This window comes from Zootoca vivipara, chromosome 2, assembly GCF_963506605.1.
Source record: "Zootoca vivipara chromosome 2, rZooViv1.1, whole genome shotgun sequence".
NCBI lineage: Eukaryota > Metazoa > Chordata > Lepidosauria > Squamata > Lacertidae > Zootoca > Zootoca vivipara.
In genome coordinates this window covers 38,521,730-38,547,521 of record NC_083277.1, presented here as the reverse complement: position 1 = coordinate 38,547,521, position 25,792 = coordinate 38,521,730, and the positions used below count along the sequence as shown (strand labels likewise).

The 25,792-nt window shown below is 42.8% G+C and overlaps 1 protein-coding gene across 1 annotated transcript in view; it reads right to left on the bottom strand.

The window, feature by feature from the left end:
• The window catches only part of UROC1 (urocanate hydratase 1), a 58,124-nt gene that overhangs the window by 5,730 nt on the left and 26,602 nt on the right, over positions 1 to 25,792 (bottom strand). Inside the window, exons 12-18 of the mRNA XM_060271395.1 lie at positions 25,047 to 25,144; positions 24,449 to 24,521; positions 22,293 to 22,414; positions 15,696 to 15,766; positions 13,177 to 13,275; positions 9,610 to 9,709; positions 6,551 to 6,632 (exon numbers count right to left, since the gene is read on the bottom strand). Of these exons, the coding sequence (XP_060127378.1) occupies positions 6,551 to 6,632; positions 9,610 to 9,709; positions 13,177 to 13,275; positions 15,696 to 15,766; positions 22,293 to 22,414; positions 24,449 to 24,521; positions 25,047 to 25,144 (645 nt within the window). The remainder of the gene's footprint in view (positions 1 to 6,550; positions 6,633 to 9,609; positions 9,710 to 13,176; positions 13,276 to 15,695; positions 15,767 to 22,292; positions 22,415 to 24,448; positions 24,522 to 25,046; positions 25,145 to 25,792) is intronic.

Genomic DNA, 25,792 nt, shown 5'->3' with positions numbered 1-25,792 from the left:
ATGCGCAGAAGCGCTTTATCAGTGCTTCGTGCACACGTGCTATCGCCGCTCGGGTTAAGTACTTTTCGGGATGCGAATGGCACCCCGGAACCAATTAAGTACTTAACCTGAGGTACCACTGTAAATGTTTTTTTTCCCATCTACAATACTGTCTTATTTATTTTATAGTACAGTATTTAAGTTTATTACACTGCAGTGTGGAATTCACTTGCTGCATGGTGGCAATGGCCACTTTGGAATATGAATAAAGACCTTGGGCTTGTACTTCACGGAATTATGAGAAAGTGTTCTTTCATTAATTATTTAATTAATAGGTTCCCCAGCCCAGTTCCTCCAGGCTTTGTTATTGGGGGATTTGTTTTCATGTTACCTTGCTGACAAGTCATAAGAGCATGACATTTGCCCTTTGCAAGTGTCAATCTAGTCCAGTACAGTCGTACAGTAACTTGGTTTAAGAACAGCCCCGTTTATGAACTATTTAGTATACGAACTCCACAAAACCGGAAGTGGCGTTCCAGTTACCGAACTTTACCTCAGTCCACAAATGGAAGCGGAACGGTGGAAAGGCACGGGCGGCAGGAGGCCTCATTAGGGAAAGCACGCCTCGGTTTAAGAACGGGTTTGGTTTAAGAACGGACTTCCGGAACGGATTAAGTTCGTAAACCGAGGTACCACTGCATTCTGCATCCAGGAGCTCCTGGAAGTTCACAAGCAAGGCATGAAGAGGGATGGTCACCACCTGTTCTTTACCCCAGGTAGCTGGTACTCAAGGTCTACCTGGTACTTAAATGTATCATATCTGGGTGTTTCTATTTTAGTTATCGTGGCTAATGGGGACAAAGCAGAACTCAGCGGACACTGTAACCTGTAACACATGCTGTAAATGTGGCTGAAGGCCTTCAAATATTTTTAAAGCAGAGATGATAACGGATTAAACGGAGCAGAAGCTGATACTTTAAGGGTGCCTTCGTATGTAGAGGCTGCAGCTGGAACGAAATAATTAAAGGCCGTGCTACTTTTCTTAGATGCCCAGGTGTGAGTCAAGCGCAGAAAACAGTTAGCCGGAAAGCTCTGTAAAATGCTACCCCACGGTTCATTAAAGTAAGTTTTAGACTACAACCACAATAAGCTAGTTTCAACTCTCTTTAACTGCTATATTCATTTAAAGGTATACAATACCTCCTTTTTCAAAAGGGAAAACTTAAAGGGAGGCATAGTTCTACAATTCTGTGTTGAAAGAAGCCATGGCAGTTAAACCCATCCATTTCCAAATATTCTAAATTTTTCTCCAGATATGGCAACAAGTCAGAATTGGACCAAGGCCGAAGCCTAAGTTGTGTAAGCATTCTAAAATATATAGGTTTTCCAGCTGCAGTATCTAACAAAGTATCCAATGAGCAGAATGACTTCCGTTCAGCCAAGAAAAGATTCTCTCCTTTTCCTCCCCTGCTTGTATTCTACACACACACACACACACACACACACACACACACACACACACACACACGATTGCTCTGGGCCCCCCCAAAACTATGGAGCAGGTTTGGGGTGGGACGAGAGGGAGGTGAAATTCTACTCCAGAGGAAAACTGGATATACCTAAAAATACTGGATATACACTGAAATGGAAAGAATGGACAACAAGGTTATGTGTAAAGGGTTAGATTTTACAACGGCAAACAAGGAAAGAGTTACAGGTAGGTAACCGTGTTGGTCTGAGTCGAAGCAAAATAAAAAAATTCCTTCAGTAGCACCTTAAAGACCAACTAAGTTTTTATTTTGGTATGAGCTTTCGTGTGCATGCACACTTCTAGAAAAGCACACGAAAGCTCATACCAAAATAAAAACTTAGTTGGTCTTTAAGGTGCTACTGAAACAAGGAAAGAGTTGCTGCATTTTAAAGACTAAGAAATTCATTATGGAATGAGCTTCCACCATCAGATGCAATCCAGAAAAGTGGATTTTTGTCTTCTGCTGGTGTTTAAGGTGCTACAAGACTTTCCCCTGTTTTTGTTGCAATAGGCTAACATGGCTGGAAGATCGTAAAATGGATTAAAGTAGCCACACAGTGAACTGAGATTCAGTTAATGTTGCTGCGGGGATGTCTTCGGGGACCAAATCAGTAATGCCACGGAGGCCAGCATGATATGAGGAAAAATAGTTAGATGTTCAGGCAATGCTGAGATTAAGAACCAATTTAAAAAGCTTTTTCAAGTGCTATAGTTCCTCCACCTATCTTTGTGTGATGCACTTTCTAAGTATCTCATACTGGAGTCAAATCTAGAATTCTGCCATGCAGTTCAGTAGCTAAGCGAACACAAATACAAAGACAGTGAGGTCCAGGTTTGCCCCACTCCGCATGCCTAAAAATGCTCATAAATTAAACTTACAACAAGTCATGTTTGTTAAGCTGAGTTTTCCAACAAGTCTTCTCACTTTTATTGGAGAGCGCTTTGCCCTCATTAGTACTGGGTCATATATTCAAATAATTAAAGAAAGATGTGGCATTTTGACCTAAGCTACCTCCTATAATTTCCAGATGTCTCCATCCAAGGTGATCAAAGAAATCCAGGCCCCTCTTGCAATCAAGACATCACACTGTTGACTGTGTACTTCATTTGGTAAATTGCCTCTGTCTCTTTGTTGCTACAAGTCACTTTGGCCTCCTGCTAATAAATGGGCTTTCAGAACTGAGCTGCCCTAACAATGGGCAACCCTAATCTAACTCCCTATATGCTCCAGCTAATAGTAAAATGATTCCGATCCATGTGAGTAAGTAATTAATGTTCAGCTCTGTTTAGGCGGCATGATTATCAGCCTATAAACAAAAATATCACTTCAGTCTCTAAAGGAAGAATAAAAATTTGCAGAAAGGAAACTAAAACATGCATATTAGAAATGGCTGATAAATCCATGTGTTTATCCATTGGTAAAAACACTGCAGCTAGATCTGTCAGTTCTCTCTAGCCAGCAGTATTGACAATGGATTGCTCAGCCTCACACACACAAGACAGCACACACATTTTATCATGAACTGATGAAAGACTGAAAAAAGCATGTCTGAATGATGGAGTTTTCAAGGACCAGATGTATGGATCCAGTGCAGCCAATCCCAGTGCTGCGCATGAACTAATCAGATTAATTCACTGAATTAATTCAAAATTCTCTGATTCACACCTGAAAATAGTTCCCATAATTCCCAGGTGAGTTGAACGTGATTTTATTTTAGTTTACAGTGGTACCTCGGTTTATGAACACAATTGGTTCTGGAAGTCTGTTCATAAACTGAAGCATTCATAAACTGAAGTGACCTTTCCCTTTGAAAGTAATGGAAAGTGGCTTAATCCGTTCCAGACGGGTCCGCAGAGTACTCGGCCTGAAGCATACTTAACCCGAAGAATGGGTGTAATTGGTTCCGGAAGTCTGTTCATAAACTGAAGCGTTCATAAACTGCAGCAAACTTTCCCATTGAAAGTAATGGAAAGTGAATTAATCCGTTCCAGATGGGTCCGCGGTGTTCGTAAACCGAAAATTCATAAACCGAGGTGTTCGTAAACCGAGGTTCCACTGTATATGGGTTTCATCACACATAGCTCTGTATTTGATTGTCGTCACTGTATTTTCCATTTTTACGTTTCTGAAAACTGATTTTGTTTTAGCTTAAAGATCATAATTGTTGGGGGGAACAAATAAAGCAATTCTTCACATTGTATTGTGTGTGAATGTTTTGATGTTTTCTTAGTCTTATTAAAGGAAAGGTAAAGGGACCCTTGACCATTAGAGTTGCGGTGCTCATCTCGCTTTATTGGCCGAGGGAGCCGGCATACAGCTTCTGGGTCATGTGGCCAGAATGACTAAGCCACTTCTGGCGAACCAGAGCAGCGCACGGAAACGCCGTTTACCTGCCCGCCGGAGCAGTACCTATTTATCTACTTGCACTTTGACATGCTTTCAAACTGCTAGGTTGGCAGGAGCAGGGACCAAGCAACGGGAGCTCACCCCATCATGGGGATTCGAACCGCCGACCTTCTGATCGGCAAGTCCAAGGCTCAGTGGTTTAGACCACAGCGCCACCCGCGTCCCGGATTATTACTTATATTACTTTTTACTTATATGTAAAACTTCAGCAGAGCTTGTAAAATTTTGAAGGCTGGAAAAAATGTGAGGACCACATGAGTGCATTGTGTTTTGAACTGTAATGGAATTAGCTCCATTTTGGAGGGGGTGAACGGGAACTGGTACTAATTCCTTTAAAAAATGAACTTTCCAAGTAGGATTTGATATCCCGCTTTATCACTACCCGAAGGAGTCTCAAAGCGGCTAACAATCTTCTTTTCCCCTCCTCCCCCACAACAGACACTCTGTGAGGTGAGTGAGGCTGAGAGACTTCAAAGAAGTGTGACTAGCCCAAGGTCACCCAGCAGCTGCATGTGGAGGAGCGGAGACGCGAACCCGGTTCCCCAGATTACGAGTCTACCGCTCTTAACCACTATACCACAGTCCCCACCAGTCTCAAACTTCAGATCACCTTGATTCCTTCTTATGTGCAATGCAGACAGCCACCATGGAGGGTGAAGCAATATCACTAGTGCTTTTTCTACCCTTCCTATTTAGTGCAAAGTAGCCAATAGAAAGTATGAGCTTAAATATTTTCCTCATTGAAATCAGACCCTGTTATCTTTTGACTGGGGCAGAATTACGTGTTAGAAGAAACACAAGAGGGCAGAAGTTTCATTGTACAGGTGGAGGTCCTTGTGCTAACAGGCCAACTTCATTGGATACAACCCAGAGAAATGTGCCTTATTCTGAATAAGGCAATTGGTCCATCTAGCTCAGTACAGTATAGTCTGGACCAGAGGCATAGGAAGGAGGGTGCGGTGGGTGCAGCCCACCCTGGGTGTCATGACTGGGGGGGGTGGGAGGTTGACAAAATGGGAGGCTAGTGGGCAGCACACCTTGCGCCTGGTGGCAGCAGCTCTTCTGACAGAGAGCAGTCCTCCTCACCTGTGGGAAGGCGCACCTGGCCGCAGCAGCTCAGTTGCTGGGTCATGTCTGACCCGGCTGCAGAGAGCAGGAGGAGAGTGAGCAGCAGCTGCTCTGCCCCTCTCCTACCCTGAACTGTGGCGAGTAGGAGGGCACCCTCCGTGCCCTGCCCCCTTTGGGAGCGCGCCCGCTCTGGGCAGCGCGGGCCTACGTTCTGCCGCTGGTATGGAGCAGGGATGAGGGAATCTATGGCGCGTCAGATGTTGAACTACAACTTCCACAATAACCCATTACCATTCCAGGAAGCTAGCTGTGCTAGCTGAATCTTAGACACTGTGGTTCCTGCGATTATTTATTTCTGCCAGCAAGACAGAAACCAGAATGGGTGAAAACCTCAATGGACAAGCACTGCAAGGTTGAGGCAAAGGGAAGGAGCAGGACTGTTGTGCCTAACTAAGAGCTTGGGGAGGATATCTTGCTCTAAGAAATCTTCCAGGTTCAGTGCCCACAGAAAAAAAAGGTTTAATTTGCTCCTTAAAAAAGGAAGGGAAAAAAAAGCTAAAACTAATTGGAGTGAGAGCAGAGGAAAAAGCAGGCTGGCACCTGACCTGTTTTGTATCAGCGATCCCTTGCTGCATTTTGGCATATGGACATGTTATATTGGGGTCCAAAGGTCACAGGTTTAAATGCAGCTTGCGGGGAATCGAAATGCATCTCGTCCACTGGCACCCTGAAGAACTAGGCAAGTTAATATGGTGTTGGAAGTAAGTTCTATTTCGAAAGAAAGAAATAGAAAACCTCGAAACTAATAGTAGTGAGGACCTGAAACTAATAGTAGTGGTCACTGTCTTAACATACATTTGGGACTTTTTTTTAAAGATCTGGGAATCAATTAGAAGAGAATCGTGCAACATTAGTCAATAAAAAGAAACCTCAAAACTCCAGCAGAGTCTACTTAAACCATTCTTACCCTGATTTTGCACTCTGAAGGCAGCTAATACTGTAACTTCATTTAAAGGCAGCCCACAATAATGGGCTGTGCTGCATGAATCCCATTGGAGCTGTATAAAAGCACAACCATTTTCATTAAGCTTGCATAGAGATTGTGTGTGTTTCTAAAGCACAGATGGAGAGCCTGTGGTCTTCTGCATGTTCCTGGACTTCCATCTCCCACTATCCCTGACTACTTGCTGGTTACGGGAGCTGGAACCCCAAAACATCTGGAGGGCCACAGTTCCCCTCCGCTGTTTTAAAGTCTTTCCAGAGGGGTAACCATGTTAGGCTGCTTCAGCAAAAACAACCAAGTGTCATGTGGCACTTTAATTTGTCACAGCACAAACTTTCATGAGTCCACATCAGACTGTCGTCAACAAAAGCTTATGCCACACTAAGCATGTTAACACTACCCTTTGTCATTCATAAAGTTCGAAACAGAAGCAATGGAGACTCCCATGAAGGCATGCCCTTCAGCAGCTCAATCCTGTTGCTGTTTTTTGCTGCAGCCACACAGCATTTCCTTTACTCGGGAAATGACTTCTCCCATCCTTTTGAAGACAACTTCTCCTTACCAGCCAACACCACCACCGTTGTGCAAGGCAACCCAGGTGGCTCCTCTGAATGAGTCTCCCACAAAATTCTGAACAGCCATATCTGTGGAGGGAGAAAGCAGGTGAATTACCGAAGCATGGGGATTCTTAGGTTAATGTGGGGGAAAGCGCATAATATACTTGCCGCTGTGAACCCAAAGCTTTCCTTTCTTTCTTCATTTCATTGACTCTTTCCATTCCAGCTATCACATTGCCATATCATTGTTGCCAGAGGGCTAAAGTAAAGGCGATGGTAGCAGATCTGTGTGGCAAATTTGAGAATGCTGCCAGATGCCATAGCAATGTAAACGCAACTTCCAGTGTTGCTTTGCCCATCTATGGGCACCAAAAATGGCCGGCGCCGGCGTCAGAATTCGTGTCTACGCATGTCCGGAAGTGCATAGACACAACTTCCGGTGTCAGCGCGAGCCATTTTCGGTGCCCATAGATGGGCAAAGCGACACTGGAAGTTGCGTCTACGCACTTCCGGACATGCGTAGACGCGACTTCCGACGCCGGCACCAGCCATTCTCTGGTGCCCATAGATGGGCAAAGCGGCACTAGAAAAATGGCCGCCGACAGGAACAAAAATAAGGGAAATTAACGGGAGAAGAGCTGGAACGGGAGAACTCTGGGAAACGGTAAGTAAAATCAGGGGTTTCCCAGGAAATACGGGGTACTTGGCAGCTATGATTTAAAGCACAGCCAGTGCTAATTCCAGAACTCAAGACATCCTTAGTGAGTCACCTGAACTATGAGGAATAGGCCTGACCAGGGCAGGCAGCCAAAGGAGTGTCTGCTTCTGCTTCTCCTCCTTATGAGCATCACTATGCTGGCTCATGACCTGTCCTTCCCTAAGACAGGTGAGCAGGCAGCGCCAGCCAGCCAGCATGACTAATGGTCAGGGATTATGAGTGCAGAAGTCTAGCAACATCTAGGAGGTAACAGACTCCCCATTCCAGGCATAACAGAACACAATCTTCTCCAGAGCCTGTTGAAATCCTTGGAAAGATCATGTCTCTGAAGGCCTATAGATCATGTCTCTGAAGATCATGTCTCTGAAGGCCTTGAGAATGGACTTCACTTTGTGATAGATTGTAGGCATTGCTGATGCATTTTAGTATGTTTCTGAGTTATTCAGTTTGGGGCAGGCTGGATGTTTCTCGTTTAATTTAACTGGCTTCAAGTAAGTATGTTTACAGTGGCTGTAAATTGCCTTGGGAGGGCTTTTGCCCTGAAAGGCTGCTTTTAAATAAAAATACAATCCTTTAAATAAAAATATAAATGCATTTTCTCATGTTATGTGTACTTATAAAACTGATAAACACTTCTTAAGTAGCCTCAGCTTATCTGAAATTCAACCATATAAAAATGGAATGTTATTATTTACAAGCAAATTCCTCGCCCTGGAAAATATCTAAGGGCGTTTCCAGAATGTTGTTTTTTGAGGATGGAGGGTGAGATTCAATCACACACTAGCAAATATAGGCTGCACAATTAAAGTTGATTTTTTGTCTTGCACAAACATTCCCAATAAGGGAATTGATGTGGAAATGCACTGAAAAAGGTGAGATAATGCAACATCCCCACAAATAAGACTGAATGTTCAACAAACAGCTGATGTCGTCTAAGCTCCCCACAAACTTTGTGCAAACAAATCAGGAAGAATGTGCAATAAACAGGTCATCCGGGGCAACTGAAGGCATTACAAAGATGTCTGCAAACGTGACATGAATGCTGGCAACATCAACCCTGCCATGTGGGAACCCCTTGCAAATGACCGCAGTGCTTGGAGATAGGCAGTCAAGGCGTGTACCCATAGCAGTAACCAGAGGAGAAATGACTGCTAGGAGGAGCGCAGAGAGAAGAAACACCATGGTGCATCTGGACACTTTCATCTGCCCCAGCTGCAACAAAACATGTCTCTCCAGTATCAGTCTCGGCAGCCACAGCAAGCACTGTAACCCTCCAATGGTTTGACTTCACTCCTGAAGGTGCACTCCTCCGTTGTCTCCCAAGACAGACACATGCCAACCATTAAATGTGCCAACTCTTGGGAGGGAGGAGAATTTCCACAGTGATTTAATCCTCGGCCTTTCTTCCCCTCCCCTCCACTAGGCAGGATACCTGCATTTTTATGTTTTGAACTGTCACAAATGTATTCATTGAACTGACACCTGACATTTTGTTTAATTTCTAGTACAGTGGTACCTCTACTTACGAATTAAATGCGTTCCGAACGCACATTTGTAAGTCGAAAAAAATTGTAAGTCGAATCCCGTAGGAATGCATTGGGAGAAAAAATTCGTAAGTAGAAGCAACCCTATCTAAAAATTCCTAAGTAGAAAAAATCCTATCTAAACCACATCCAAGATGGTGGACGGAGCTCCATTCATAAGTAGAAACATTCCTAAGTAGAGTTATTCGTAAGTAGAGGTACCACTGTAGCTCCGCCTATCAGATGCTGGGATCTTGGTTAGTTGGGTAGAGATGGGAATGCCAGCGGGTTTAGCTTGTCATTCAGGGGAGAGAATAGCTGTAGATTCTGAAATTCTCTCTTTTATTCAGGGATGGGGACTTTGTCCTTCTTTGAATTAGCTCCCTGTGTATTGATGGAGTAATGGCCATTTACATTATAAATAGTTAGAATATAATGTTTACAGTATCCTGGTCTATGTGTTTAAGTTGTGCACTCAAGTTCTGTACTCTAGCTGCAAAGGATGTGCTATTTTTACACCTCTTTTTTTTTTTAACCTCGCCCTGTGCGTGCTTATGCCATCTCTGTCTACTTGCTGCCTTGGACAAAGTAGGATATTCCCCTATGGAAGTTCAGACTACCATAACCTAGTTTACCTTCCAAGCCAAGGATGTTTCAGCATCTCCCTCACCCCCTATTTTGACATCACTGAATTGCAGGAAACCTGTGTAGCAGGAAATCTTACCTACCAGACTAAAACTCTCCATGCTATTCGGCGAAATTATTTTTCACATATTAATCAATTCTGATCATTGAAAAGAGACTATGCGCCTATTCAGCTGACCTGCACAAAACGCTGATCCATCATAGATGTTCGACGTTTCTCTGTAAGGACTGTCTGTCCCACTTACATCATGGTGATCTCGACTAAGGACAACTGGTGCCTGTAATATAAAATAAAAGCTGAGGAGAGAGAGCAGTCGGAACTAGGGTGAGTGGGCGGGTGGGAACAGATCACTCTTCCTATTTAAAAGGAAGAGCCTCAGTTGACAAATATACACTAAACCAAACTATGGCATAGCTCCAGGTAGCATGGCAGCAGAAAGACCAGGGAAGGAGTGTAAAAGGTAAAGGGACCCCTGACCATTAGGTCCAGTCGTGACCGACTCTGGGGTTGCGCGCTCATCTCACATTATTGGCCGAGGGAGCCGGCGTATAGCTTCCAAGTCATGTGGCCAGCATGACAAAGCCGCTTCTGGCAAACCAGAGCAGCACATGGAAACGCCATTTACCTTCCCGCTGTAGCGGTTCCTATTTATCTACTTGCATTTTGACGTGCTTTCGAACTGCTAGGTTGGCAGGAGCTGGGACCAAGCAACGGGAGCTCACCCCATCACAGGGATTCGAACCGCCAACCTTCTGATCAGCAAGCCCTAGGCTCAGTGGTTTAACCACAGCGCCACCTGGGTCCCTAGGGAAGGAGTGAAGCAGCTGCTATTTTTGTTCTGTGTCCCCACACACACACTTGTTAGCTATGGTTTGGCTTAGTGTTATGAGTGAAACAGACCACACTTGGTGCAGGATTTAGGGTGATTTTATAACACTGGGAGCCAGCAAAGTCCCACCCAGACCAGAACACCCATCAGCTCCAACCAACATGGTCAATGGTCAAGGGTGATGGTACATGCAGTCCAACAACATCTGAAGGGCACTATGTTGGAAGTCCTTAGTTATATGTTAGCTTGTGGCCATGGGGTGGCTTTCCCTGGATATCTTTACATATGGTTCCCCAAATGCACAACTCTGTCAGACTCCATTTTAAATATACATCTGACTGCATGAAGAACATACACAGGAAAGCTTTGCCATGAAAAAAGAGACTGGGGAGAGTTGTCACTAAATCTACCCTTTTAGATCCCAAAAATACTTGCTCCAAAATATGGCCCATTGAGTTCAATGGGGCTTGCTCCTAGTTAAGTTGGCATAGGGTTTCAAATCTAAATCACTCCCAGAATTCCCTGTTGCCATCTGGCGTGGATCTCTAATGGGGTGGGTCAGAAATGACAGACCTGGTGAGGAGAACAATTTTTTTTGTTTCTGATCTTCTGGCAAGATTAAAAGGATTATCTTCATCCTCAATCCCTGCTGTAAATTATTTTCGCATGGAGACCATTCCAGATGGAGGTACCAGCTGCCATCTTCTCAGTGAAAGACTTTAGCAGTGAGTGCTTGCGTTTGATAAAAAGCTTAAACTTATTGAAGTGGAAAGATATGGAGCATGGCCCTGTTTTGGGCTGCTAGCAAATTATGTGGTGTGCTTGTAGTGCACTTATAAAGATGGCAACCATGACATTAGATCATGCAGAGAGAGAGAGAGAGAGAGAGAGAGAGAGAGAGAGAGAGAGAGAGAGAGAGAGAGAGAGAGAGATGATAGACCGGCGTGAGGGTTTGACCTTGCCCTACGTTTTTCATTTATAGTCAATCTTGATTGATAAAAGTATCTTATATTAATGGGTCATTCTGGAGTTCCCAAGAAAGATCCTGGACAGAAAAGATGTACTTTAGCTGGACAGAAAAGATGTACTTTAGCCACATTTCTCTGCCATGAATCGTTGTACTGAAATAAATAGGAAGGAATATCTGTGAAAACCACTGGTCTTTCCTAATAGGTTTTAAAAAAGGAGTTGGGTTCAGAAATAAATTTTTAAAACCCCACATTTTATACAAAACCTTAACACACCATGTGGTTAGTGTTCATTTCTGTGGGAATGTTCAGGGAGGAAGGAGAGGATATATTGTTAAATTATATCCTTCCCAACTTGTGTTCTACAAGTTCTACAATTTAACAGAGAAACATTCCTCCTTTTAAACTTGTACAGTGGATAACGTCTTTGCCAGGCTTGTTTAAGCCTCTTAAACAGGGGTAAGCAACCTAAGGCCCATGGGCCGGATGCGGCCCAATTGCCTTCTCAATCCAGCCCGTGGATGGTCCAGGAATCGGCATGTTTTTACGTGAGTAGAATGTGTCCTTTTATTTAAAATGCATCTCTGGGTTATTTGTGGGGCATAGGAATTCATTCATTTCCCGCCCCCCCCCCAAAAATATAGTCCGGCCCACCACATGGTCTGAGGGATGGTGGACGGGCCCACAGCTGAAAAAGGTTGCTGACCCCTGCTCTAAAATAAGTTTCTTGGTACCGTAATTCTCCCTTATTCCCTCATAAAAAGATTAGATACGACACAGTCTTGTATAAAATTATATAAAACTAGCTGGCCCTGCCACGTGTTGCTGTGGCTCATCCCTGTGATTTTCCCCACCCTGTGCCGATCCATGATGTATCCCGCCCCCTCCCCCCACCCCATCTTATCCCTGTGATTCCCCCCTCCCCCGGTTCATCCCTGTGACTGGTCCCACCGTGTCCTGACCTATCCCGTCCCCTCCTCCCCCCAACCCCTACCCAGGCGAGTAAGTACCTCCATTCGGCCTAGTCTGTAAAGGCTTCAGCCTAGTATGTAAACAGGAGCCAAGGTGCTGTTGAAAAAGAAGGTTTTATAGGTGCAGTACCAATGTAGCCGTTGCTAGAGGGCGCTGGTTTGTAACCTGGTTCTTTTCCCAGCATGCACTTTTGGCTTCGTGGTGCATTCTGGAACAGGGTTTTTGGGGGGTTTTACCTGGTGGAGGTGTGACATCTGTCTTAGCAAACTTTCCTATATCCTTCGGACATTTGCATGTGATGTTGTGTCAAAATTTCACCTCAATCGGTCAAGCGGTTTTGGTGAAAAGTGGAAACACACCCACATGTCCTTTTTACATTTTTATATATATAGATACTTTACTCACATTCTGTTCACAAATGGATCCCAGAATGCAGACTTAGGTTACAAAATATATACACATGGAATCTATCCCATAAGGAGATAGTTCTTTTGTCCTCTCTTGGCTGGAAGAAGAGAAGCCAAGAGAGCATCTCAGACTAAGTAGATGTTGCATATTCTAGGAATGGAGTCAGAGAGAGATATGGCTGCCTCTGCTGAGGTATTTTGTTACCTGCATAGGTGAGGTCACGTCCACCTCTGTCCCAGCCCAGGAGGAAACAGGAAGTTCTAACTGGCTGGTCCAGACATCCCCTTTTATGTCCACTCTAGGGATGTTGTATTTGACTGCTCTGTGTTTCACATCCCACAATTTCAACCCGATATTCTTTGTTATTCTGCTGCACATTCATTTGCTTCAGGTGATTTGCATTTTTAAAGGAAATATCCTTGTTCCAATGTTTTATCTTATCCTGCCAATGCGGGTGGTGTTCAACGTGTATTTACTAGGTGGCCGAACCATATGGCTTTTTCCATTACAGGCCAATCTTGTATGCTAGGGGAAAAGAAGCAGGTGATATATGCAAAGAGAATGTACCTTAATTTTTCCTTCGGCGATGCTTCGGTTAATAGCCAGTGCAATAGCAACACGACCCTTCTGATCTGAGTACAAAATTCTGGCTTGGGAACCCACAACCTAGAAAATAGAAATAATAGAAATATCTCCAAGGCTCCAGATGTGAGCCAGCAACATTTCTCTTCCTCACAATACACATCTTTAATGATTATGTTATGATGATGCCATTAGCCTTGAAAGAATTATTATTATTATTATTATTATTATTATTATTATTATTATTATTATTATGCCACCCATCTGACTGGGTGGGTTCCAGCACCCACTCTGGGTGGGTTCCAGCAAATTATAAAACCACAGCAAAACATCACACATTAAAAGCTTCCCTATACAGTACAGGCCTGCCTTCAGATGTCTATTAAAGAAGCCTATTATTGGGTCTGGGTGCACAGTTGTGGTGTGTGTGGCCCCAGCAACAGTTTATCTGGTTTGCAAATGTGCCTCCCAGGCTCCCAGAACTTGGCAACACCTGATTCATCCCAATCCTAGAGCTTTAGCACTTAAGCTCCTTACGTTTAGGACATTTGTACTGATATGGTGTCATTTGAAACATTTCTAATGTTGGACAAAAATAACAGTGGGCAGTTTATCCATGCTTTGGGATTCATGCTTGGCTTTCGATGCTGAAGGACTGATACTCATCATAAAAATAAATCACACACTGGCTGCCTTGGACTGCCTGAAAGCACTTTTTAAAAAATAAAAAAATAAAAATAAAGGTCTGCCTGCCAGAAATGAAAATATTCCCTGAAAGTCCTATTAGCTTGGAAATTTTCCAAAGCCCCTTCCAATTTACATGATCCAGTTAGTGCAGCGACTATGGCCTAGTTTCTGTTAAAGAAATAAATCTGTGTCTGAGCTGGGCTACTTCAGATTGCAGATGGGGTGCCTCAAATGTTTTAATGCTTCTCCGTGCAAAGGAAAATAGGTGTCAGGGACAAGGGTTCCAACTTTTCTCTGGTGCTTAGTTTTCTAAGAGCAGAGAATTTTGGGATAAAAAAGCAATCCATCATGAAAGGTCCTCCCTGCAGGCATGTTTATCACCCCAATGAGAACTAGTGACCTGAATAGAACTAGGCTGGATTCTGAATACAGCCAGCTTGCACCTCTGCAGGGTTCCAACCCAGATTTTGAGGTTCTACTGAATCAGATATGTTTAATGGAGCAAAAATTAAAATCTGTTATTGTTCTGGAGGTACATTTCCAAAATTTGGCAAGGCAACGAGAGATTCCTCTCTTTTCTGCATCTTTTCTTTAACATAATGTGTGTATGCTTAACTGTAAATAAAACCTCTAAACTGTTTTCAAACCTTGTATCTTTGTAGTAAAAAAAATGCAAATTTAAAAAATGAACTTCCCGCAAAAGGCACCTCAATTTTAATGCCCCCCCCAAATTAGCAATTGTACTTGTCTAAAAACTGTGATATTGCAAACATTAAAAACAACAACAATAAAAAATACAAGCAATGGTTTGGACCCTAACTTGCCTGTGAAACAGAATTTGTGTTCACAGTTTGGGAATTTCCTGCCCCCCCCCTTTCCACAACCCACTGTAATTCCAACAATTTGATCCCATGGGTTATTGTTGGGTCTTGGGAATGGTGTGGGAATGCAGCTTGGAGCAGCTGAATATGGAGGTGGACTTGGCAGAAATCACATATACCCTTAAGTGAATTAGAGGTGCAATTCTGGCTAATTTGTTTTTACTTTTTTTAAAAAGAGAGAGAGAGATGGATTTTTTTTTAGAAAAATGTTTTGTTTATTTCTTCATTTTGGACACATGCACAAAATCCATTCTATCCCAAAAACTGGAAGTGCTATTATTACTCAGCTGGAATGGAACCAAAAGGAATGTCATAATTTCAGACGTTTCATGGAGCAGAGCTGAGAGAATTAGCTTATCCCTCCTTGCAACCTACACCATTTCTCAGCCCAATGATGGCAGCTTTGCAATGATGTGGCAAATGTGCTTCAAAATGCAGAAGGCAGCATAGCCGCATGGCCATTTTATCACATGCTGTCTGATCCACTCAAGCCACAAATGAATGAAGAAAATGTGATAGTGGGAACTGGGATGCTCATGAATGTAGGAACAAAATAAAAAAAATTCCTTCAGTAGCACCTTAAAGACAAACTAAATTTTTATTTTATTTATATTTGAGTGTAGGAGTGTGGGATGCCTTTGTATTCTGAAGGTGATTCACCCCCCCCCCTTCCTCCAGGCCTGGAGGCCAATACACAAACCTGCATATTATAGCCCCGCTCTGCTTTTGTTTTTTTCTGCCTTTACGTAAATTGCTTTAGGAAGGTGCCAGTGAGATTCTGGCACTGAGAACGCAGAGACAACCATTTACCAAGACAACAGTTTTAGGTTTTTGATTGGGCTCAGTCTTCCATTTGGAAACTATGCCCTTTAAAATGATGACACTGAATCTGAGCAGTGCACACAGTCATTCTTTTAGCTGGCTGGATCCACATACCAAATTGTGCCTCCTGGCTTCCTGGATCCAGCGGATGTTATCGGAGTATTGCTGCTTCACAGATGCATTCACTGGACAAGAGGAGGGGAGAGGGGACAAAATGGCTCATAAAGTGAGTACATTGCAGCCTAAGCCATGTGTAACTCCAGAGGCCAGCACCTAGATACACTATATAGAGAATAAGATACAGGGAATGAAAAAGGCACGAGCACCTTTAAGGTGACAAGTTAAATAGGAATGGAGGGTGGATAAACAATTGATTGGTTGATTGATTATTGATTGATTGATTGATTGCCACTAGGCTTGCACATAAACATGCATGGTCTAGAGGCAAAGGAAATAATTTACAGTGGTACCTCTGGTTACGAACTTAATTTGTTCTGGAGGTCCGTTCTTAACCTGAGGTAAGAATTTAGCTAATGGGGTCTCCCGCAGACACCACGCGATTTCTGTTCTCATCCTGAGGTAGAGTTCTTCACCTGAGGTACTACCGTACTTCTGGGTTAGCAGAGTCTGTAACTCAAAAGTGTTTGTAACCCGAGGTGTTTGTAACCTAAGGTACCACTGTACTTGATCTATTTAGCAAATTAATAAACCACCCTTCATCACACTGTACTCCCAAAGCGGTTTCCAATAAAATAACAAAAGCAAGATAGCATGTTCATGACCAGATATAACCAACTGCCAGAGATAAATGTCAAATATGTGCATCAATACTGAGGAGACATTATTTTAAGCCTGCCCAGGCACGATCTCTTCCATGATGCTTGCAGTTCAACTGCGAGATCCTTTAATTAAGCGTTGAGGATTAATATGCCAGTCTTTTTAATAACCATGAATGAGACATCTGCTTCCTTGGGAGAATTATACTGCATTTTAAATTCCATAGGGAACTATCCTATAAAAGGACATTGGGAGACTTGAATGAAAAAAGGTGTTTAATGGGCTTTTGCAAAATATAACAGAACAAATACAAAAGGGAGTATGAATATCTCTGAAAGGCTTTAGATCACCCTGGAAAACAAACATGGTAAATCTGGGGTGCAGAACAGCTCAAGGAACAAGCATGGAGTCCCCACTTCTCATTCACCCTTCCTAGGTAGAATCACGACCTTTCATTAGCTTGACTTTGAAAATCCTTCCTAAATTGCTGAAAATAAAAAAGGGGGGAATGTTGCCTCTTTTCTCTTGAAACCGATCCTTTATCAATTTACTTTGTTGCCCTTGCTGCTTGTTGATCTTTATTTAGGTTCCAGAAGATACTAAAAGTATGTTGTGATCTCAGCCACATTATTTGTGTCAGCAAGGAAACTGACTCCCTAGCCTCAGAGTTATTTTGTATTTTATTTTTACATCATCCAAGCCTCTCCAAATAGACACAGGAAAGCACATTCTTCACATAAAACCGGGTAAAGACAATTTTACTCCCACGGTAGCCTTGATGCAGAGAGGTCATCATTTCTCAGCAGATATTCTAATTCTTACAGTGTCGCTTTAACAGAATAACCTTGGACATACTAATTTTGACTTTAAGAATGTTGCAGGAAGAAACCATAAACACATTTGAGTGTGTGTGGTGCAAAACACCAGCATTAGACTATGATTCAGTCTAACACTTTATAGAGGTTAATGCACAACAACCAAAGTATCCTGGGCATTCTGCTACATAGAAGCCCATTTGCTTGTAGTAGCTATATTTATAAGGGTTGCCACAGGCAGCAAGAATTGGTCTAGTCCTTTCAATAGCACACCTGATGCTTGCTATTTATCTATTGACTGCCCTTAGCAGAGAGCTGGAAGTAACCAAACAGGAGTGGTACCAGCACTAGCATCAACGCTGGTGAGAAAGATGGAACAGCTCTCCATGTACACATAAGAAATCATTGGAACTGACAGCTAATACAGCCACGCAGAGGCTTCTGTACACCTGAGGTGGGTGGGTTAAGAAGGTTCTTAGCTGAAGATTGGTCATACTCCTCATATCTTTTCCCTCTGCTTCACATTGTGTGGTAGCCCTTCTTTCTGCTTCATAGCATGGTGTGGCATATAGCAGGGGTGGCCAACTCCCAAGAGACTGTGATCTACTCAAAGAGTTAAAAACTGGCAGTGATCTACCCCCTTTTGGGGGGTTCGGGTCAAAGTTGTTGAGTTTTTTCAGGGAGGAGGTAAAATGTTGCGCTTTTTTAAGGGGAGCCACAGTTGTTCAGCTTCTTTGGGGGGAACCAGAGATCTACCACAGACGTCCAGTGATCTACCGGTAGATCACGATTTACCTGTTGGACATGCCTGGCATATAGCATCAAAGGCTATAAAGTCTAAGGGCTTGCTCACACGTGCATGAGAACCACTTGGCGTTACTCACAGTTACTCACAGCTGAATGTGAGGTAATTGACCTCACAGGAAAACCTTTCATTTGATGTGATTAGAGCAGATCTAAAAGTTCTCCCTGTGGTGGCCTTTCTGCGAATTCTATGAAAAATATATTAAATAGCTGTTTGCGACTGCTAAAGCCTCAAATTGCTTAGGACTGGGACACCTTTTCTATGGCTGCATAACTCTCCACCTAAGGAAGCTCACTTTGCCCCCTCTTTGGTTGATTTCTGTCCTCACTACGGGAGGACCTTCCTTTGCAGTAGGCATCTAACCTGCCAAGTCCTTAGTGTTAATCTCTCCTGAAATATCCAATACTTGAAGTGCTTTACCTGCTGTAACTACTTTATCTGTCTACAGGGTGCCATTGTGGTGCCCTCTAGATGGTTTTGAACTCCAGTTTGTATCAGAACCAGCTATTGTTATGGCCAATGATCAGGCATGATAGGAGATGTAGTTCAGCAGCATCTGGAAAAAGCACCATGTTGGTTACCCCTCGTCTATTAGTTTGCATTTTTAACTGATCATTTAAATGCTTCTTCTGTCATGTGGCAACCCACCTTCAGTGTCTTAAAGGAAAAGCAAGGTAAAAACATTTATAAATAAACAAACAAATAAATAACTGTGACAGAGCTCTGTCTCTACAGTTTTTGACATTCCTTTTCAATTCTGCTTGATGAAATAAAATTTTGATTTGTTTATTTAAAACAGAGGCAGCTTCCCTTCTTCAGAACGATAGTGTATGACTAGGAGCCTGAATGTGGAATGTCCCAAATTCAAAGAATTGGAATTTTGTTTTGGTCATTATATTAATGATATGCACATTCCACAAGAGGAGTGTTTGAATGGCCCAACAAAGGAGTGACTGTAGCTATTAACCAGCCACTCAATGGCCAGCTTGATCTAAAGTTGCTGACTTGGTGTGTCAAAAATGGATCCCATGAGGCCATGTTCTGTACCTATCTGTGGAAGACAAAGAGGCAATTCAAATGTCCATATGGAGAATATGGGTTGACTGGAACCAGGAGGAATTTGGTTCACAGTGAAGCCACTGTGTGTTTGCTTCACCACAGGCACAGTTTTTTGCCACTCAGCTCACATTGACCACACCATAATCCTTCCACTTCTGGAACTTTTCCAAAAGAATGGTAAACGTGGTTTGGGTTGCCATCTAGGTCCATGGTAAAGCAATTGCACACTTCCCCATGTTAACAAACCCCGCAGAGATCCATTCAACTGGCTTTCTCAACCTTCCAATATGTCATTCTTGAGGATGAGGACTGTAGCTGAAGTTCTACTTCTAGCTATAGCATAGCTGAATGGCAAGCAGAGCATTCAGTAACAAAGAGGTCAAAGGGGATTCCTGGAAAGGTTCATTTTATTAGACATCCACTCCACTGAAATTCAGTAGTTGTTTCTCTCTGAATTCCTCTGTCCATTGCTCTGCCAAGCACAACAACAAATTCAATAACTGAGATGCGACCTAATCTCCTTCAGTCAGCTGGATTTTTAAAATGTCTATATATGGTACACACACACACACGCACACACACACACAAACATTTTCTGATGGGCACTTTCTTGTGAGACACATAGCCTTACAGCTTTATCTTGCATTAAAATAGTTTGGGTCTCTATCCCCCTTGAACGGTGGGAAAGTCAAGGCAGCCTTTCTAGGGTCAGATGCCATACCTTCCAGGAAAATCTGCACTGTGAGAATGAGAGCGTTCCAGCTTGTCACTGTGTTTGTCATCACCCAATCGCACAAAACAAAATAGTATTTTGCAGGCCCCCTATAGTGCCATATGGGCAAGGGGAAGAGGTACCTTTGCAGAAGGACCATAGCTCAGTGGTAGAACACGTTCGGGTTTTGCTAAATTGGTAGCATGAGAAACCATCAGATTACTTCTTCACACAATCAACTCTAGGACAAGCAGTTAACACTGGGCAGAAAGCCAAGGTCTGCTTCAGCCATAGTAACTGCTCTCTCATTGGTTGATGATTAGCACTGAGTCCTGTTATCAGAGAAAGCTAGCACAGTACGTGGTGTGGTGAGTGTAGGAGGAAAAGTGCTGTATCGGTTGAGAGAGAGAGAGAGGAAAGGATTTATTTTACTTTGTTTTTGAGTTCTAAAGTTGTACATAGAAACTCTGGATTTCTTTTATTTAATAAATCCTGTAAATAGTTATTCTGCGTCCAGACGTCTAGTCATTATTACCGCCAGAAGCTTCCAGATTGCGCAACACTCTGCTACGTTCAGGCTGAAGTCACACCTGACACTTTAATATTCTAAGAGAACATGCTCCTTGCATTCAAAAACTCCCAGGTTCAACCCCTAGCATCCCCAGGTATGAGCTAGGAAAGACTCTATATGAAACCGGGTAGGGCTGGGAGAAACCCCTGTCTGAAACCCTGGCGCTACTGCTAGTTACTACAAACCATATTAAGCTAGTTGAACTATGGTCTGCCTTAGTATTGCAGCTTTCTGTGTGTGTTATTAGGCAATAGTGCTATTTTTAAAATTCCAAAGTTTGGGGCCATTGCCAGCAATGTGCTCACATCTACTCCTTTCCTTAAAAAATAATAATAAACAAATAATAAAATCATATTTAAAGTATTGTAGTGGGGTTAGCAAACCTTGTTAATATTGAGGGGCACATTTTCTCAGGTGTCAGGGGCTATATGCTGGCAGAGGGCAGGACTAGAGCTATATGTGGGTGGGTCTACACCTTCTCTCTCACCCTCTTTCACTGTCTCTCTGGCACTACATTTTCTTTCACTCCCTCCTCTGTTCTACCAAACAGGTTGCTGGCGGAAGAACAGACCACTCTTGCCAGAAGTCTGAAACTATCCCTTGCAGAGGGGTTTTGAAATTAGGCCGAGGACCACATTAAATTAGGCTGAGGACCACATGCAGCCACCGGTTGCCCAGCGTCATGTTACAGGAAGCCTTCGATCCTTTGCCGGCAAACCAGCCAAGAGATGTCAAGATCAGAAAACGCTCAAGTAATGAAGACTTCCTATGGCGAAACTGCTGTTCAGTCCTTAAGCATGACAACATTTTGCTTCCAGTGTGTCATCAGGAATATGACCTCAATGTATGAAAACATTATTTAATTCAGTCTATCGTATCTGCGTTTCCTCTTACTCCCAAAAAAGGCCAGGGTAGCATACCGTAGATGGGGTGGTATTCAACTAAATAACTGAACTCATGCAAGGATTAGCACTAGTGCAATTTCCTTCCCTCCTCCCCCTGTGCATGCCATCTTCAGATCTTCCTTGGAGGGTTAGTGGAACCCCCAGAGCAGATTTAGGAGGCACACAGTTGGGGGGGAGGGGGAGGGAGGGAGAGGAGAACATTATATTGTGCAAATAGAAATCCTTGTGCTGGTGGAGAATTAGCCTCAATGCTATGTTAAATACAACCTCTCATTTTACCCCAGATCTCCCACTCCGAGCCCTACACTCTCTCAGTCACTCTGGGCTCCTCTTGATGTTTCTAATCAAGTTTTACTTGGTTTTGTTGCCTGTAATAGAGGAAGAGGTTGCATATTGCCAATGACCCCTGCATATAAATGTGGAAATGGTGAGAAGTTCCAATGGCTATAAAAGACACCTGTGAATTCCGCTGTCAGAGGTGGCAGCATAATAAATAATAATAATAATAATAATAATAATAATAATAATAATATATTTATACCTCGCCCAGCTGGCTGAGTTTTCCCAGCCACCCTGGGAAGCTCCTAATCAAGTGCTAAAAATAATACAGCATTAAATATTTAAAACTTCCCTAAAAAATATGTCTTTTAAAAATAGGATAGCTGCTTATTTCCTTGACATCTGATGGGAGGGCGTTCCACAGGGCGGGCGCCACTACTGAGAAGGCCCTCTGTCTGGTTCCCTGTAACCTCACTTCTCGCAATGAGTGAGCCACCAGAAGGCCCTCAGTTGTTGGGAATCACAGATGGGGAGAGTGCCATTTTATTCATGTCTTGGCCTCTGTGAGTACAGAGTGCTGGGCTGGATATGTCCTTGGCCTGATCCAGCAGGGCACTTATGACATTTCACATCCAGAAGATGTGTCTGTCTGGGAAATTTACCTTGAAGTGACCCAAAGTGGATAATAATTTGGTATTTATGGTCTTAGTTGCAAGACACAATAAACTGCAGGTAGGTTTATCCATGCCCCAGATTCACCTCCCATACTAGAAAATGGCTCGTCTTACCTCCCTGGAGCACAGCTTTCTCAAGCACTGATGTTGCAATGAAGTCGGTGGTTGCCAAATCTTCTGGGTTGCCTGAGGTACAAACCCAACGGAATGGTCCAAATCCCAAAGAAAAAATGTCACTGGGAAGGGAATATGTTTCACGATTAGAAGATAGCTGAAATTCCTGCCATATTTATCCTGGCAGTTAGCAATGCTTTTCTTTCATTAACTGAAGATGAAAGAATTCCAGCTATTTTTTTTATAAAAAAAAACACTAATCCAAACACTAAGTTCTTCGGGCCATTATTTTTGAATTTCCATCAAGGATTTACAGATATAAGCTATTGTTTCTGTCTGGGTTTATCACACCTGCCATAAGCACATTCTGACAGAAGAACAAGGAGGTTTAAGCGAAGAAGCACCCAGCTAATTTCTTCTGCTCAGAGTAGACCCATTGAAATTACAGTCAACAACCATTTCATGCAGGGCTTCCATTCCCAGTCCCTACAAATGCCGTCAGGGCATGGATAAGCACGCCCCCTTTATGTGAATCACCCTGATACCTTCGGGTATAGAGCGGTATAGGAATTAATAAATAAAATAAAATAAATTTAGCCCCTGTTCCGCTCTCTTCCCAGTCCAAAAGGACCCACACACCTCCAATTATGCTTCAGTTGGACGCACCTAAAATGTTTGTCACCTGTAATGGACCTAGGTTAGTCATCTCCATTCATTTCAATGGGTAGAAGAGCTTGGTTGGATACAACACATAATCTATTCTTCAACTACATCCACAGTTACCAGCTAGGGTGGGTTTAGTAATTCCTGGTTTAGTAATGTAGCATGAAACCAGGAGCGCAGGAAAGGAGTGCAGAAAAGGCAGGGATTTCCCTCTTGGAATGCCCTATGATTTACATTTAAGCTGAGTTAGCAGATCTATATTCTCTGGGGTGCAAAAAGAAAAAAGAAAAGTGGGGGAGTAAATTCAATCTTGGGACACACTGCGTTTTGTCTCTCAAGTGTTTCATCTCTCTTGCCTGGTTCTCTCATTACTTTCCTCCAGCTCAGAATTTGTCTCATAAATCCCCACCAGCTCCCTATACATGTTCCTATCCACATGACAGAGTGGCAAACATGACGAGCTTCTTTATTCAAGGTGCTCACGTTGGTGTGTAAAGCCCTATAGCAACTTAGGTCCCAAATATCTGAAAGACCATTGCTACCCCTATTGACATTCTTGGGTGTTAAGATCTGCAGAGAGGGTTTCTCTTGGTAGTACCTTCACCCTCAGAAGTACAGGGAAGTAAAGCCCCCAAATTGTGGAAGACCCTTTTCACTGACATGCGTTTAACATCTTCACTGAACAGCTTTCTCCGTGTGCTGAAGATGCACTCTGGCCTTTGACAACTAAGGTATTTTGCTTTATGGGATCGACCTCTTTCGCTGAATTTATACTGTTCTGTTCTTTTGGAATGGTTTCATGTAGTTTTTATAACTCTGGTGGTTTTATCTGTTTTCACTATTGTATATTCTATTGTAATCTTCCCCAGGACTTTATGGTGAAGGGCAGCTAAGAAACCTTACGCATAAAGTTTTGCGAACTGCAGCTTTTAAGAACTCATATTATAGCTTCTGGTCTACCGACAGATTAAAGGTAAAGGTAAAGGGACCCCTGACCATTAGGTCCAGTCGTGACCGACTCTGGGGTTGCGGAGCTCATCTCACGTTATTGGCCAAGGGAGCTGGCATACAGCTTCCAGGTCATGTGGCCAGCATGACTAAGCCACTTCTGGCAAACCAGAGCAGCACACAGAAATGCCGTTTACCTTCCCGCTGTAGCGGTACCTATTTATCCACTTGCACTTTGACGTGCTTTCGAACTGCTAGGTTGGCAGGAGCTGGGACCAAACAATGGGAGCTCACCCCGTCGCAGGGATTCAAATCGCCGACCTTCTGATCGGCAAGCTCTAGGCTCTGTGGTTTAACCCACAGCACCACCCAACAGATTACTTAATCACAAAAGACAATTCAGTTTTTATTAATATACAGGAATGACAAAAAATGGTCCCAAACAGGAAAACTCCTTCTCTTCCTAATCCCCACCCAAAGCACAAGGCACATTCACGTCTTCTTTCCACATTGGTGTTCCACATTTTATTCTCTCCCAAACATACCCCATAATGTGCTGGACGTAAGAAGGGTATCGAAATTCAGCTTTGCTGGCACCTCTTTTCTCGACGTCAGCACCTTTGGAACAATTTAAATACAGGTTTCAATTCAAGGTGCTGTGTTGTTGTTTTTACCTTTAAAGCCCTACACAGTTGTCGTTATTATTGAATATGGAATTATGCTGTTGCGCTGGATATGACTGCAGAAAAACTGGCTATAAATCTGATTATTAGTATTATTCAGATTCAGCCTTTTTGCCTGAGTTGCAGACAGGGTTTGGTTGAGCAAGATTGGATAGCTCTCCAGCTGGCTGACTGTGGGGTGTGTTGTAAAAAGTTTTACATTTTAAATGCCACAAAATTCATACACAGTAGGTATTGCATGCAGGAGAAATTAACATGAAACTCACATGTGATTCTCCTTGAATGTGAGATCATCATATACCAATGGTTAGATGCTTTGTCCTACACAGAAAAGTGCCCCCCTTTCCTGTAGAAAATGTGCAACATGGGGAGCACCCCTATTCTTGGGATCTGTTATCTGTTGTACTTGGCCAAATACATTACTTGCTTAACTTATGCAAAAAGGAAAAGAGCTACCTACCAGCTCTCTGAGCTTCTAGAAGGAAAGCATTTCCATAATCCCAGAAAAACATTCCTTGATCAGACAGCCTGTTGATGGCAGCCACTTGTCTCCTCAGACTGAAAATGGAAAGAGATAATTTTTTCTTTATGGAAATTCATATAGTGTTGAGAGAACATTATGAACCCTTTGCACTAGACCCTGAAATGAATAAACCAAAGCTTGCCATGTCTTAATTGCAATGGGTCTACTCTGAATAGGACTAGCATTGAATACCACCCATTATTTACAGTCCTGTGTTTGATTTGCTTATTCTTTAAAGCACCCTGGGATCTTATGGGATAAAGGGCAGTTAAAAAGTGTAATTCATTAATTAAGACTGAGACTAGTCTAATTGACACTGTTATTGTGAGGATAACATGAGACAAGGATATACTGCAAACTTGGAAGAAGGTAGGAAAGAGATCATCACAGTAAAATATTGAAATTGGTTTATTTATTTATTTATTTGCATTGACATTTATGAGGCACTTTTCCATCCAAAAGGGGCCCTTTGGAGTAGAATATTGGAGGGTGAAGCAATAGAGTTACAAAATGAATGCCGTTAAAAGTTGATCAAAATAAATACTGAAAGAATAATGTATAAAATCCTAAGCAGCAAAAACAAACAAAAATCCCCAAGCAATCCATCAACATAGTCAATACTGCATGCACATAAATAAAATAGTTGGTCTCTAAGGTGCTACTGGACAATTTTTTAAATTTCT